Here is a 16,539-nt window from a genome sequence, read left to right as displayed (position 1 = left end):
AGTTATTATACATAGTTTATTCAATATATTTGCTTTCAACTTCACAAACTTTTTACTGTGATGGTCCACCTTTTGTGGACCATCACAGTAAAATCTTTCAAATAAAAATCGAAAGGCTGCTCCCCAAACCAGGCTTCTGTTGCTCTTATGGCATCATCATTTGATACAAATTTGATACCCTTTATATGTTTTGAGATTTGGAAAGTGGTAGTAGTCTGAGGGTGCAAGGTCTGGTGAATATGGGGGATGATGAAGCCAAAAGCTTAGTTCAGCCAAACTGACATGTTTTTGATGTGCTGTGTATAATGGAGCATTGTCGTGCCAAAACAGAACCCCTCGGGTAAGCTTTCCCCTAATTTCGGCCTTCAATTTCTCCTTCAGTTTGTCCAAAAGTGATGAATAATGCTCAGCAGTTATTGTGTTACCCTTTTCCAGGCAGTCCATAAACAAAATCCCATCCTTGTCCCAAAAGACAGTGGCCATGACTTTCCCATCAGACTTTTGGGTGCAGATTTCTTTGAATGGGAGAGCCACTGTCTCTTCCTTTGACTGTTCTTTGGTCAATGAAACAACCATGTTTCATCCGTGATCACAGTTTGCATGAAAATATCATTGACACCTTGCTCAAAATGGTGAATGACATTTGAAGACAGGATACCTGTTGCATTTGATCAGCATTCAGACCTTTGGGGATCCATTTGGTTGAAGGCTTCCATATGTCCAAAATGTCATGAATAACATATCCAATATGTTCTCTGTTACCTAGAGTCTTAGCTATGTGTTTATCAGAAATTCATTTATTAGAAAATATCATGGTGTGAATGGCATCAACATATTTGGGCACTGTCGCAGAAACTGATCTTCCTGTCCTCTTTGCATCCTCATTGTCAAAAAAACCCATTTTAAATTTTGCAACCAAGCTTTTGATGGTTGAATAGTATGGATATTGTTCTCCCAGTGTCACAAACATCTCGTCACGAATTACCTTTGGTGCTGCTTTCCCCCTGTAGAAACAGGTATTTCATGATGGCTCTACCTTCAGTTTTGTTAAAAGTGACATTTTGGGCAAAAGTGACAATATGCTTTCTTCAACTTATAAAAAATAAAAATGTAGGTTTTTTTGAGACAAACAGTCTTTTTAACATAAAAAGATATGCACTTTCATGATTTGACACCCATTTATCAAAGAAAAAATGGAAGTGGCTCAGGCTGAACTTATCAGCATCATTGGGAGAATTGACTCCATCATATTCAACTTTCAAAAATTGGATGACCAGTGAGTAATTGTTAGAGAAATAATAGAAGCTACAGGTATGTGTGCCAAAAATTCAATCAAATAAATTAGGTATGTCGTTTTCATTTAAAATATAAATATCAAACCCAGTCAGAAATGCCTTTGATTCAATATGGCAGATCAACTTGCTTTGAATGTCATTAAGCAGGATCCTGAAAACTTTCTGGCCACATATGTAACTGTGGATGAAACATCTCTTTGTCACTACAAACCAGAATCAAAACAAGGTAAGTAAGGCAATTCACCACCTCCAAAGAGAACCAAGTAACTCCCATCACTGGAATGGGCTATGGTGTCCGTTACCTAGGATTCAAAAGGAGTAATAATAATGGCAAATTACCTTCCGAAGGTACAAACAATAAATGGACAATACTATGCTAACTTTAAGTAAATTATGAAGTCAAAGAGGCCAGGAAAGACAACTAAAGATGTTTTGTTTCATAAGAACAATGCATTTGTCCGCACACTGACAGTTGCCAAGGCTACAATCAGGCTTGCTATGAATTAATGCCCACTACACTCACAGATTTAGCATTATCTGATTTTCACATACTTGAAACTAAACTACTGTAATTTGTCTGGAAGGAGATTTGGGTCGGATGATGAGCAATAGAGGCTGCATACTCCATTTTTCACGCCTTTCAAGACAGCAACTACAAAACAGATCATGAATCTTGAACAAGGAGATTACATTGAAAAATTGTTTTAAGATCAACATTAGATAATTCCTTCAGTGATAGGCTAGAAGCTTATCAAACAACAGACAGTTTTGCAACATTTTGTGATTTTCTTGTGGCCAGGCATGACCATCAGCCACTAAAACTTTGTGTAAAGGATACCCACCCTTAAATACTCAAGAGAATTAGCTTAGGCGCCTCCGTAGCCAGGTGGGAAGGAGCAGCAGTTGAGTAGCATACACTTCTTGATTAGACAGGGGTTCGAGCCCGTCACCACCAAATACGGAGGATGCGGAAAGATCAGGAATGACCACCGCATATTCACAGAACAATATGGCCTTAGTTGCTAATGCTCCTAAAAACCAAATAACAAACAAACAACAGGAATTAGCTTCTACCCACAAAGATTTAGGAGAATTAGCTTCTGAAGACAAGATTACTTCTCTTGTAAGTAAAATATCAAAAATTTCAGAGTATTATGACTTTCAAGAACCAGAAGTAGTATTGATAAGTAGTGTGATTTTATGGTTGGAATTCTACCTGTTAAACACTTCCATTACAGCTTAAAACACTAATAAGAGTGTTTAAAATATTTATTACTAGAGATTCACTGGTTGAGGATTATTAGTTTCTTTTTGTTCCTTTTTATGGGGATCTTTATTCTTGTATGTGCTATTGTTTGGACTGATTTTTGAACTCCTTTCTGTAAACTATGAAAGTCTAATAAACTTTATTGTTTACATTATTTCATTGGCTGTCCACCTCCAGTTTTTCATGTAGTGGAACACTTTTTTTTTTTTTTTTTTTTATATATCAGAATGGTAACATATTTTCAGTTTTACATATTCATGGCCTTCATTCAAAAACCTGGAAACTTACCTTCATATAGTTCAGTTATTTATTTTTAATTATTATTGTTATTTTTTTTATCTGATATTAAAGTATAATTTTCGTAAGAGTTTTGAAAATGTTCTAAAAGCAGCTTAGTGAATTTTTTATTTGTCCTCTTAAAATTCATGGCAAAGAGCAATATTTTTTTTTGGAAAGTATCATTCTTTATGAATATGCAGCTAGCATATTGGGAAACAGTCATCTGGCACTTGTGTTCCCCTTTAGTTATCCTCAACTAAAATTCCAAGCAACACAGTTCTTATTGAAGTTTCCCTTACTTTCAAAACCAGTGGTAAAAGAATTATCTGTTATGTCAAGAGCACTAATGGAATGAAATTAGAACAATAAGCTGTTCCAGCAGTTTTGTTTGAAATAACATGAGACACTCCTCAGAACACAAAATAAATTGAGTATGTTCTTGAACTTTTGATCCCTGTATGCTGTCTTGAAAAGTTTTCAGTGAGAAAATTATTTTTAATACTTTACTGCTAATACTTGAAACTTGTTCCTCATCAAATCAGGAATATATCTAGATCTTTTTCCAATGGAGTTATAGATTACTTTGTGAAAAAGCAAAAGTAATATATAAATCTAATTCTATAATTCTTTTTTTTTTTGCTCTAACGTACTTTGGAAGAACATCTCTTAACTTATCTTTATAAGATGTTATAGTTATCTGCTTGAAGCATTTGTTTTCCTTTAACATACATAAGCTTTCAGTTAGAGTTCTGAACTTAACTGTTTTATAACTAACAATATAAAGATTTTTTTCACAGCATTTACCTATGCTTTGCTTAAAATCAGCACTAATTTTAACTGTCTTTGCATGTAAGATCATTAAATTAATGATCTTACATGCAAAGTTAAAGTTAGTTTAAGTTTAATGATCTTTACAGATCATTAAACTTAGACTAACTCCATAAAACTTTATATTCCAACTTTTTAGGCTGTGACCATTTTTTTTTAAACAGAAAGCAATCTCTTTATATTCTCCACATGTGGTGGTGGTGCTCTTGTGAATTGCTGTCTGTTACATGCAGTTGACAATTGTGCATGTGTTTATTCATCAAGCAGTTTGTTTTGAACAAAACCAAAGCATAAAGCTTAATTTTACAACAGTGTGGGAATAAAAAATAGCAATATCATAATTGCAGTTATCTTATTTCCACTAACAAGTTATTTAAGCTATAACAATTACTATGCAGAATCAATCCACATAATCATGATTGGCAAAAGCTAATGAGAGCAAACAGAAGCCCAGCCATTAATCATGATTACTAAAAAAAGTTAACATCTGCTACGCTGCAATGACTACTTGCATGAGATCTGTGGCAAAATAGTGGTCTTTTTAATGTATGGTAAAAGATCTCTAATCTTTCCATATTTGAGGACAATGTTCAAAAAATCTTCCTCTGTATATTAATACATAATATATTAATTTACAATGATGAATGTAATAAATGACCAACTCAATTCATCTTCAGATTCAGCCACTTTCACTGTTTCTGCTTCTAATTCTCCAATTTGATCACCAGCTTCTGTAATGTTGAACTTGGCATTCAGTATGTCATCTTCAGTCAGCCATTTTCAAAACCTGTGGAAATGCAATGGGGCTCTAATGGGAACACAAACTCATATTACATAAAGTGCAAGTATAATTAATTAATTTATATTAACAAGAAACTCATTGTTAGCTCATATTAGCAGCTTTGCTCCACAAGCTGATGAACAAAAGTACATGCTTTAATCGTCATGTTTGGTGTTCAAAACAACAGTGTTGGACTTCTGTAACTATGTAATGTGATATTAGAGTAAACCCATGATTTAATGGATTGCCATTCATGAAACCAGCCTTTTCATCTGTACAGGACCCAGTGACATAACTGTCTGTCTGGTATTTGCTATCGATTAAAATATTTTTGCAATAAAGCAAGTTTAACTTGCAGTTTCGTTTATCATTATAGTATCCAATAATCATATAGAAAAACCAAGATACTCTATGAAGCATTTTCGTTCTTTTTTTATGACCAATGAAGTAGCTTGTTGCAGTTTTATACCTAAGTTGTATTTACAGTTTATGCTGTGTGATATGGTGCATTATAACCTTTTGGTTATATGCTATAAAAAACCAAAAAACCAGTTTCTGCTGTTATGAAGAATATAAACAAGTGCCCATGGGAATTCGTATAATTTAGAATGAAACTTGTGCACAAAACAATAAGTATTGCTTTCTTGAAAATTTGGTTTACAATGTTATAATTTAAGAAGTGTGGCAAAACTTTTCCCATTATGGTATCATTCTGCAATTTCCATCAGATGGTGTAGTTTAAAACTTTGCATCTCCATTTTTCTTTTTCATGGTGGCATCTAAAAAGGGGTGGTGAGAAAAGAAAATATGTAAATCTGAGCATTTCTGATAAATTAAAGTTTCAAAGCTTAAATTTCAAGCTCTTGTGCTTCATGTAACTGGTAAGTTTAGAAAAATGCAGTTCAGTATTGTGGTGTTTAATGTTTTTCATTTCATAGTACAGCACTTTTTCATAACATTCTAGAAACCCATGTTTAGTCTCTAGAGCAAAGTTTCCGGCATCCCCCCCCCCCCCCATACTTCTCCTTCAACCCATGCATGGTACTAAGTACTATAGGTTTTGATACCTTTCGTGTTTGGGGTTCTCATAAAAAAAAAAAAAAATTTTGCTAGAATGGAAAGTTGCTAAAATGTCTTAACAAACAGGTCTTCTCCCATATAGTCTGTGTATGTAATCGTATTTCTAACATTTTGCTATTTATTTTTGGCCAAGTATATGACCACAAGTTGCTAAAAACTTTACGCAATTATTTAGGTATACAGGGTCTGCCCACAGACAAATCAGGAAAATTAGTTTTTAAGGCCAAGCTGACATCTTATGTTAGATTACTTCTAGTATTTTCATTGGTATATGGTTTCTTTTCTTATATTTTATTTGTACAGCTGTTTGTCAAATGGAAGTATAATAAAAAAAACCCATAGGATTGAAATCTGGTGATTGGAGTGGACTTGCTACATCATAGCCTTAGTTGCTCATGTGCCAAAAAAAACTAAAATCGCTCACTCACTCACTCTGGTGATTGGGGAGGCCAGGGAAGATAGCAAAATCTGTTTGATGTTTCTCAGACCTATTCAGCATAATCTAATTTTAATGATTATCATCTTGAAACATTCCTACAAAGGTGGAAGCAATACATTAGTCAAAACATTAATGTATTTCTGTTCTTGATCCTTTGCAAATAGGATCACTGTTCTTCAGAATTTACATCTGTAATTTTTTGCCTCTCTTCCAAACCAGTATAAAATGTGCATTGAGCACTCAGCAGTTGTTTGCATCTCAACTCCAAACTCACCAACATTGTTTTCTGCATTTATTCCCTCTATTTCCATTTTCTGAAACCTTTGTATCTATTTTTTGAAAAAAATTGTAGCATTATAGAAATTTGTGTAGTGAGCACTAACAATTCTTATGACTAATGTGCTCAAGAGGAAACAGATTTATGTTAGAAAACATAATTGCAAACTTGATGTAAGAAAAATTTATTTTAGCCAAAGTGTAATTAAATACTGGAACTAACACTCACATAACCTAAGAAAACATAAAACGTAAGTAAATTTAAAGAGGGATTAAATAAATACTTAGATGAAATAGATTTAGAAAAATAAAGAAAACATGGGTTATAGTTATCAGTATTTTATTTATTTTAATTTTTTTTTTTCTAGCATCAGATGCTGATTAATCTTTGTTTGCTTAATAACTGGATTACATCATCTTATTTGTTTGGTACATGTTAAAAAATCACCTGCTTTACCACTAGCACAAACTTGTGTGGCAGTGGCCCTCAAATAGTGAGGCATCACTGACTATACTGTATGGGAGGTAGAGTGCACAGTTGCCTTTTGAAAAATGAAGGAAGAGGGGTAGAAATAAACTCTTACTCTTCGCTACTGTGGAACATTGCTGTGAAATCTAGCTTTGCCCAGGAGGCATTAATTGCTGAGTATGGCTGTCTTCAGGGGCCTATCCTGGGGCCAGCTTGCTGGAATATCTTATTAAGTGAGTAGGTGATGGTGTGGAGTGTTGAGAAGATAGCCTGGCAAATGATGCAAGAAAGCAAGCTTATATAGCATCAGCCAAAACACACACATGCACTTCACTCATCCTTACTCTCTAAGAATTTGTCTAGTTCTTCCTTGAATTTATTCAAACTATCCCCTTCTACAACGAAAGATGGAAGCCTATTCCAACAATCAACCACTCGCTGGCTGAAGACAAACTTCCGAACATCTATCCTACAACCATCCTTCCTAAACTTAAATTTATAGCCCATTGTGTGTAGTCTCAGCAAGAGGAAGAATGCCATTCACATTCAGCTTACTCAGTCTCAATCAGATCACCCTGCAGGTGCCTGGTCTCCACTAGCACAAACTTGTGTGGCACTAGCTTACCACTAGCACTTCCATCTCCAGATGGAAATGTCTTGCTGTTCGCTTATAGGGAACAATTGTCGCTTATAGAGCATGCCAAGTATTTTAAGAATAAAGTTAAGATGCTTTATGCAATGTTGCTTAGGATTGTTTGTGTCAATGGGGGATAAAGGGTGGAACATTAAATTTGCTCTACAACTGCATCTTCCAGTCAATAACATTTGCAGCTGGAGCTTGGGACTTTACTGCTGTGAATACCCTGATATGTAGGTATCTCTTTGCAGCTCAGCATTTTACTCTCCTAGGTGTGACTCATGCATGCAGGACAGTGTCCACAGGAGTACTGAATGTGCTGGCTGGTAAGATCCTTGTAGACTTACTCGTTCAAGCTTGTTTGACTTATACAGCTTGGCGAGTGACTTTCACTGGGTTGTTGGGTGTCCGGTCATGTCCAGGTGGTGGCTTGGCATGACAGTTGGCGATGATGAGTTAGAGTTCCTGTAGTAAGAACACTGGACCATGAGAAAGGAAGGGTGACATATACTTTCCTGCCCCCTGTCTGCATTGTAGACCATAGGCAGAGGATATGACTGCACTGTACATCATATTGCATTGCCTTATATATGTCGATATAAGAATGTACCTGAGCAAGATACTCCTGTTGCTAATCTCTTGTTATCAAGACAACACTTTAAATGTTTTAACAGATACATGTATATCAAATCTCTTTTTTGTCTGGAGAGCAACTAATAGTAGAGGCCTTACCTCCCTATGGTAGGTATGATAATCAGTAGTGGAATGATGTCCCTACCTTTTGCAGAGGCTAGCTCTCCACTTTGATTATTCATTAGAGGATTGGTTGGTCTTAGCTGAGGCAATTGTTTTCACCTGAGTTTGAATTTTGACTAACTCTGAATTTTATATTGAGTTCCTTGATTGTTGACATATGGACTTTAGCCAAGAGGCGTAATCTAGACAGATTCAAATTGAATTGAAATCCCTCATTATACCTTTTGATGATTTATTAAAAATTTTAACCCATTAGGAACTCAAACTAAAATGAGGATATGAGTGAAAATGCTGGAACTTCTGCTGTAGAGAATATAAAGAGCATTACATAGTCATTGTTTTAATGTCTCTTAAAACTACCACAGTATAATGCAGCATTTTTCATAACATTTTAGCAGTTCTGGCAACCACAGTATTTCTTTCAAGTTTACAATCAGCTTTAACCCCATGTAGCAGCTCTATGGAGTTAAGGCCAGCAATTGCCTAGCTGAAATCTGTGTTTTGTATTATATTAGCATAGTTTCACAGCCGATCCTTGAGGCATCTTTTTGCCTCTCCAAATTTGGTGAGGTAAAAAGATGTCTGAATATAATGTAAAAAGATGTCTGAAAATAATCAATTGGGAAAAGACTTTGATATGATAAAACCAAGATTTCAGCTCAGCAATTGCTGAATATGTTTGTCAGAAAGGGCATGCATATATAGTGCAAAAACAATTGATAAACAGATGTAGGGTATTATATACATCCTGTATTTGAGTCTATATTCTTTCATTGTGATAGTATCTGATGGAAGGCAAAAAAAAAAATTCACATAGAGTGGGGAATGGATCAGTGGATAGACACAGGTATAATAATGATGGTGTTATGTTAATTGCATGATAATGAAGAGTACATGATTAATCCCATGTGCCATGTAGGTTATTTAAGCACACACCCAGCATAAGTCAGTATAGCTGAAGAAAATAATCATGTATCAAAAGCTACTATATTTTATTGCACTTCATTTTTTTTTTATATAACTTTTTTTTTAAAAATTAAATATACAGTAATTATATTTTACATTGTATACAACTGTGAATGGTGAATAGTTTTTTACTAATATTAAAGAAATTTTGAATAGTGTGGTCGGCGTGCAACAGAACTAATATGTAGAGAAATTGTTCATTAAATATTTTTCCTACCAGTTTTTCTTCATTAGTTATCAAACTTTTTTAAAAAAAATTATCATAAATTAAATACCGTGTGGTTATAAAATAAGTTTTCCTATTCAGGAGACCCTAATGTCAAAACGGTTAGAGTTAGCGCTGTGAAAATTGGTGGGTATGTCATTTAGGGTATGGGGAAGTGATTTGTAGAAGAAAAAAAATCAGTTCGAATTTCCATCACCAGGGGAAAACGGCACTGCACATATGTAAAAGTTGTCATTTACTTCAAGACACGCTGCTTACGCAAATGACATCCTGTTAGATAAAAGCAGAAAGACCAACACCACCGTCAATAACCATTATGGCTCTTACAAAAAAGGAACATGCTCTTTTAGTAAAACTGTTCTATCAAAATAATAATAACACTAATGCAGCACTGTGAATATCAGAAACTTATAGGTTTGCATAAAGGACCTTTGACATCAGTGGGGCTTAGAAAACTAATAAAGAAATTTTTGAAGTGACTGGAGAGTTAGGTGTAATTCCAGGAAGGGGATGACCACATATTTGAACGGATCGGATGTAGTGGATGAAGTGGCCGTTGCAATGGTCAGAATGTGAAACACTATCAGTCAGTAGTGCCAGAGGTATGTCAAGAGACTTGAACCTTCCTTGGTCTACTGTATGTAAAGTGCATTGAATAATTTTACACTGGTTCCCGTATAAGATTCACATAGTGCAAGAACTAAAGTCTTGTGATCAGCAAAAATGAATATACTTTGCTCTAAAATTTCTGGCTCGTATGGAACTTGATGATACATGGGCTCGAATGATCGTGTGGTCTAATGAGGCACATTTCACTCTTCATGGGGCTTCATACTACTTGTCCATCTGCTGCGCATGAAAGACCACTACAAAGTCCGTATGTTACAGTATGGTGTGGATTCACAGCAGTGTTTATAATCGGACCATTTTTCTTTGAAGAGTCTACGCTTCATGGCCCCCGTAAGGTGTAGCTAACATCCCCAATGAGATGCTACACGAAACTGTTGCACACAGTCCTCCGCTCTCAGAATGTCATCTCAAGTGAAGGAAAGCACATAGAACAATATCTGTAGATTTCTAAGTTCTAATATTAAAATCCAATCCTAAGTTAAGTATTCTATCTCATGTTTACAGTGCCAATTTCTCCCCTGGTGGCAGAAATTTGAACTAATTTTTTTTTCTTCTACAAATCACTTCCCCATACCCTAAATGACATACCCACTGATTTTCACAGATTTTCACCATTTTGACACTAGGGTCTCCTGAATAGGGAAACTTATTTTATAACCCCATATATCAGAAAAAAGCCTCAGCTGCTTGCATAATATCAAGAGAGATGCAGAGTAATATTTTTTTTTTTGCACAGCCTATTGTGTACTGTAATGCGAGAAAATCCTGGGTTATCCTTAATTCTCTATATAAATACGGTCAAAATGAATAAACTTTTGTGGTCTCAGCTGTCATGAGAATAAATGGAAATTTATTTATTATTACCATTATTCATTCAAAATAGAGTGCCAATGTTTTATTATTCGTGTTTTTTCATCACATGAAAAATAATCCTTTAGTCCCCAACAGTATTTGGTTTTATTCAAGTTAGGGCCATAGAACCCATTTTTATTTTAAAATTAATTCTACAACATGATATTAAAAGTTTCTAGGTTTTTAAATTTGCTTTGACTGCTGTTGATTAGAGTTCCTTTCCACATTCACTACTTTTGTCGTAACGTACCAGTTCATATGGTATGCTAATTAGTATGGTCCTCATCATGTGTGTTAACAGGCCAATTTGTATGTTTGCTGAAAAACTGAGAATAACTCATTGGGAAAATCTACTTTCTTTTCCCTGAGATCAGCTTATTACAGTCTTAAAAAAGCCTATAGTAAAGCTTTTTCACATGCTTTGGCTAAGGGTCTCATGTCTTAATTTTGTCCGTGGTGCACCATGGTCTCTGTTTATGTACTGTAAGACCTTAAAACCAATCAAACAACCTCCACTTTCTGACATGATTTTAATTCAGATGTCTCCCAGTGAATGACAAGTGGTGATCCCACCATAATGTTGCAGAGGATGCCAGAGGTGAAAAATTATGGCAGTGAATGAGGCATTTTTATAATTTCAGTTGCAGTTGTTTTTATTATTATAGAGCAAATAGATTGCACCTTTTTATAGCAAATTATAATACTGTAATTATTATGGTAAAATAATTAGAATATTATAGGCTTAAGAAAAACACAAGGTTGTTTTCTTTTGTGAATAGTTTGAGTTGGTTTTTTTTTTTTTTTTTTAGGAGCATTAGCAACTAAGGCCATGTTGCTCCGGTGCGGTGGTCATTCCTTGACCTTTCCGCATACTCCGTATTTGGTGGTGACGGGCTCGAACCCCGGTCTAATCAAGAAGCGTGTGCTACGCACTGCTGCTCCTTCCCACCTGGCTACGGAGGCGCCCCAGTTTGAGTTGGAAAGCCAGTTGAAATGTATTAACATGACTTTGAACATTTTATTGTAACTGGTTATTAATTATGGCTAAGATGGTCAATTGTCTAACAATGCAGGCAAAATGACCATAGAATATCCACATCTTATCAGAAAATGCATAATGGGATAGTTATTCTACAAAATGGACATACAAGTAGTGAATCCCATCACCGACTAGACTTTACTTTCCAGTCAGTTATACCATTTCTGAGTTATTCATTCACACCTCGGAGTTTGTAGGATATTTCTGCCAGGATATAATCCTGGCAGAAATATCCTACTAATGTTCAATACTTTTTATGTTGGAGATTTATATAAATAAGTAAAATATTGAGATAACTTGCTTGCACATGAATTGTGTACAAGTGCCTGTGTCTCGAGAGTCATTTTGTCCAATCGTTCAAAGATACCTCAAATTAATAGAGCAACTGTGGAAAAAACTTGAAGAGAATTGTGTTACTACAAAGAATGGTTTTAGATTGTGAAAGCAATCTAAGACGATTTGCTAAAATAATCTGAAACTTTCTAAAACAATCTAAATCTAGAACAGTCTAAATCTCTAAAACCATTTCCATTCCCCAAAGCAATTATCCCTAAATGCCTGTCAGTGGTTTAGGTACTGGAATAAAACATATCAAAACATGTACCTTGCAAATAGCATAGTGGTTATAATTCTCTTTCTATGCAATGTGGAAAAGGCTTGAATTTTAATCCTGTCAAAATGGTAGAAACTTTTATGGATTTTTTTTTTTTTTCGTTTGTTAAATTATGGCCAAGGTGGTCAATTATTTAATAATACAGGCAAGGAAAACACACATTTTATAGTCACAGTACACTGACACCTCTCCCCTAATTGCTCTTATGCAGCTATCACAGTAAACTCTCACAGCATTTAAATATTATTATTATTATTAGCTATATGGTGCAAGGAAGCGTGAGGCATATGCTGCACCAGCCAAAAAAAATTCCCGAGTTACTGTGTGAGAGAGAGAGAGAGAGAGAGAGAGAGAGAGAGAGAGAGAGAGAGAGAGAGAGATAATGAGTCAAAAGTAGAAGGGAATCACCAAGAAAGAGAAGAACAATGATATCCAACTCGGGACCCTGTGCGTGCCAAGCTCATACTCACCAGATGTGAGCCCTGGAATATACAGGGTGTTTCAGTTAAACGTTTCAGAACTTCTAAGAGGGGTAGGGTACATCCTGACAACTCGAAATCATATAGCAATGTGGGGTCGGAAATGCTTTCCTGAAGCGGTATTGTACACAGAAGGCGTCGTGCAGCACAGATTCGATTTTCGGTCAATGTATGGGCCGGTATTATGGGAGATCACCTCATCGGACCTTACCTGTTATCGTGTCGTCTAACCGGACCTATCTACCTGATCTTTCTGCAGCAAGTATTGCCACAACTTTTGAGAGATGAACAGATTTCTGCATCGACGCAACAGACAATGTGGTTCCAACACGATGGAGCCCCTGCCCATTATAGCGGAGATGTTCGTAACTACCTGGATGTCACATTTGGTCAACAGTGGATCGGACGTGGTGGTCCCGTGCATTGGCCTGCTCGGTCACCCGACCTATCATGTCTTGATTTTTATTTCTGGGGTCATATGAAATCGCTAGTTTATGACACCCCTGTTGACAATGCTGAGGAGCTGGTTGCAAGAATCGCAGTAGCTGCCGAAGAAATTCGAAATTCGCCTGGAGTATTCCAGAATGTTCGGATGTCCATGCGTCGGAGATGTGAGGCGTGCATTGTAGCCCGTGGAAGAAACTTCGAACACTTACTTTAATCCATGTACCTTTTGCTTCTTTTCATGTATTATTAAAACGATTTCTCACTTACAGGTCTCTTTTCTTTATGGTGCTTCTGTGTACAACACCGCTTCAGGAAAGCATTTCCGACCCCACATTGCTATATGATTTTGAGTTGTCAGGATGTACCCTACCCCTCTTAGAAGTTCTGAAACGTTTAACTGAAACACCCTGTATAATCATTTAAAAACTGCTGTCAGGAAAACTCACTAGTGTTGAATGTTGAGCAGTTTATATTATTCACTTCTTGATTTAATGGGGTTTTAGTTTATCATTATTATTTTTTTTTTTAGAAAGATATCATCTTCATATTGCAATCGCATTTTTTTTCTCTTTGCCATGATTTTCCACTATTGACTAGGTTTGCATGATAGTGTAGGAAGATAAATCCTGTTTTGTTGTCTATGTTAAGAAACTAATTTCCATGTGTGTTGTAGATTTCATTATGTAATATTTCTTTATAGTCTTATTTACTAACTACTCTTAAAATTGTATACATTATAAATAAGTTTTTTTTTCAGTGTCAAATGCAATATCTTTTTTATTTAAACAGGGCAGGTATTATCCAAATTTTTGCTGCAGTAATACTTCTATCATCTGTGAGTTCGGTAGACAAAAGTAACTTTAAAACATGCGACCAAAGTGGTTTCTGCAAGTAAGTATTTATTGTTAATTAAGCAAAACCAATAATGTAATTAAGATCCCCCCCCCCTTTTTTTTTCAAATTTAGTTGAATGTCTTAAAGTGTTATGATTGAAATCTTACATAATTTCTATAAATTTATGGAATCTGACAACTATTAATTAAAATAATATAGAAAAAAAATCCTATTATCATCTGCCCACCACTTACTTAACATTTACTTTTTTCAAACTATTTTTTTAAACTATAAATTTTATTAATCACTGTGTTTCAAGAATACAGATTATAGATTAATATGAAGTACTTAAAATTTTATAACACAAGGTTTTTGTGCTCGAAATTTTAAATACTTTTACAATCTGGTGACTTTTTTTTTTTTTTTTTTTTAATATTGCACATTATTAATCCATAGATCAAAGTCAAACCAAAGGCTGTTCGTATACAGGAAGTTTCCAGGTTTATGAATTTTTTTTTTTTTAAGTATTAAGTATCAACAAAATCGAAAATATGAACATTAATTGCAAAAAATGAATGTTAAACATTCGTAAATACCGCATTTCAAACCACACTCGTAGCTATACGATACAGTGTACCCCTGCTTTATGATATTAATCCATTCCAGAGATACCATCGTATCATGAAAATATTATAATGTGAACCCAATAACACATTGTTTGTTTTTTAGTTATTCGTTCCAAGACCTCGGAAGTTGAAATTTTCACTATATAACTCTCTGAAAGGTCGTTTTTATAATGTAAATTGTATTAGTTACCAATTCAAATCATTAAAATGCACTACACTTTCATCGTTATCATATGTTCCATTATAAGAACTAATTTTGAACGCCTTTGTGATTTGTTATTTGTTATTTGGTTTTTAGGAGCATTAGCAACTAAGGCCATATTGCTCCGGGGATATGCGGTGGTCATTCCCTGACCTTTCCGCATCCTCCGTATTTGGTGGTCACGGGCTTGAACCCCGGTCTAATCAAGAAGTGTGTGCTACGCACTGTTGCTCCAGCCCACCTGGCTACGGAGGCGCCGCCTTTGTGATATTTTTCAAAAACAAATTTCTGGAGGTCACTACCATAAAACAATAAAAACAATTTGCACTTTCCGATTTATTGGGCTTTTCTGTTACTGCAAGCAATTATAAACGGGTAGTAAACTCGATGTTATTGCAATTGCGAAAATACCGATAGCTGGAGTTGTGTGGTTTTTTTTAATGTCATTATGGTGAAATGTGTTTCCCCTTTACTGAAATCTTCAATGGTATAAAAAAACATAAATAAATTTTCAGAATATTCTCTTCATTTCTTTTTTTCTAAGCTTCATAAACTTGTTACTCCACACAAATCGTGTTAGTTGCAATTTGTGCATTCTGTTAAAAAAAATGCTTATGCATGCTATTGAAATTTTTAAAGTAAAGAGAAGATTATCTTGGAAATAAATGCCTCTTGAAGCATTTCTGAAGAAGACGACTCCTTGTGCAACAAACCGAGTGCCGAGCCAATAATGAGCGATCAACGAGTGTGCATTTAGAAGAATAAATATTCTTTAACATTTGTAAATCATAAATGATTTCTCTATTATTATAATTTGCTTGATTTTACAGGCTACGTTTTCATTTCTTTGAATAAATCAATCATTGTTTAAACAAACTAATTAGCTAACTAATTTCATTGTTGATAATGTAACCCCTATTTTTAACATTATGTCTATGGGAAATAAATTCCTGCTTTATGAGTGCGCGCTAGGGACAAATTAACTCGTAAAGTCGAGAACTACCTATATTCAATATCCGTGGCTTGCAGCTGTTGAGCAGACCATTGAGGTGTAAGTTAAAATAGAAGTGATATACAAATTTCTACATTTGACTTGTAAATTTGTTGATAACATCTATGAGATCACATTTTAAAGACCAAAAGGCTTGCAAAGTTCAAAAGATTTATCATAAATGATAAACCGAGAAAGTTCTGCTTGAACATAGTGATAATAGTTTTAACTATTCTGACTTTGTTTAAGCAATGGTGGATCAACAATGTAAGCATTGTTGATCCACCATTGTTAGGAAACTGAAATTGAAACATTTCATCATCAGCATAAGCCTTAAAGCTCAGGTGTTTAGCAAGAGTGCTGTAAATAGTAGATCGCAAATGATCCTCTCTGCAGGATGCCAGTTCTTGTAGGCTTCACAATTTTCTGTTGATCATTTTCAAAAATAGATTTCTTATTAAAGATAGGAGAAAAATTAAGGATTTTATGTCTGATATAATTAATTATTCTATTCCATCACAAAGCCT

The 16,539-nt window shown here is 34.9% G+C and overlaps 1 protein-coding gene across 1 annotated transcript in view; it reads left to right on the top strand.

Annotated features, from left to right (window-relative positions):
- GCS2alpha (glucosidase 2 subunit alpha) overlaps nt 1-16,539 on the top strand; it is a 139,492-nt gene that overhangs the window by 41,447 nt on the left and 81,506 nt on the right. Inside the window, exon 2 of the mRNA XM_090376660.1 lies at nt 14,149-14,250. Within this exon, the coding sequence (XP_090232786.1) occupies nt 14,149-14,250 (102 nt within the window). The remainder of the gene's footprint in view (nt 1-14,148; nt 14,251-16,539) is intronic.

This window comes from Mastigoproctus giganteus, chromosome 6 (assembly GCF_048544385.1).
Source record: "Mastigoproctus giganteus isolate SK-2022 chromosome 6, ASM4854438v1, whole genome shotgun sequence".
Lineage (NCBI taxonomy): Eukaryota > Metazoa > Arthropoda > Arachnida > Uropygi > Thelyphonidae > Mastigoproctus > Mastigoproctus giganteus.
The sequence above is the reverse complement of the archived record's forward strand: the minus strand, read 5'-3'. Positions and strand labels throughout refer to the sequence as shown.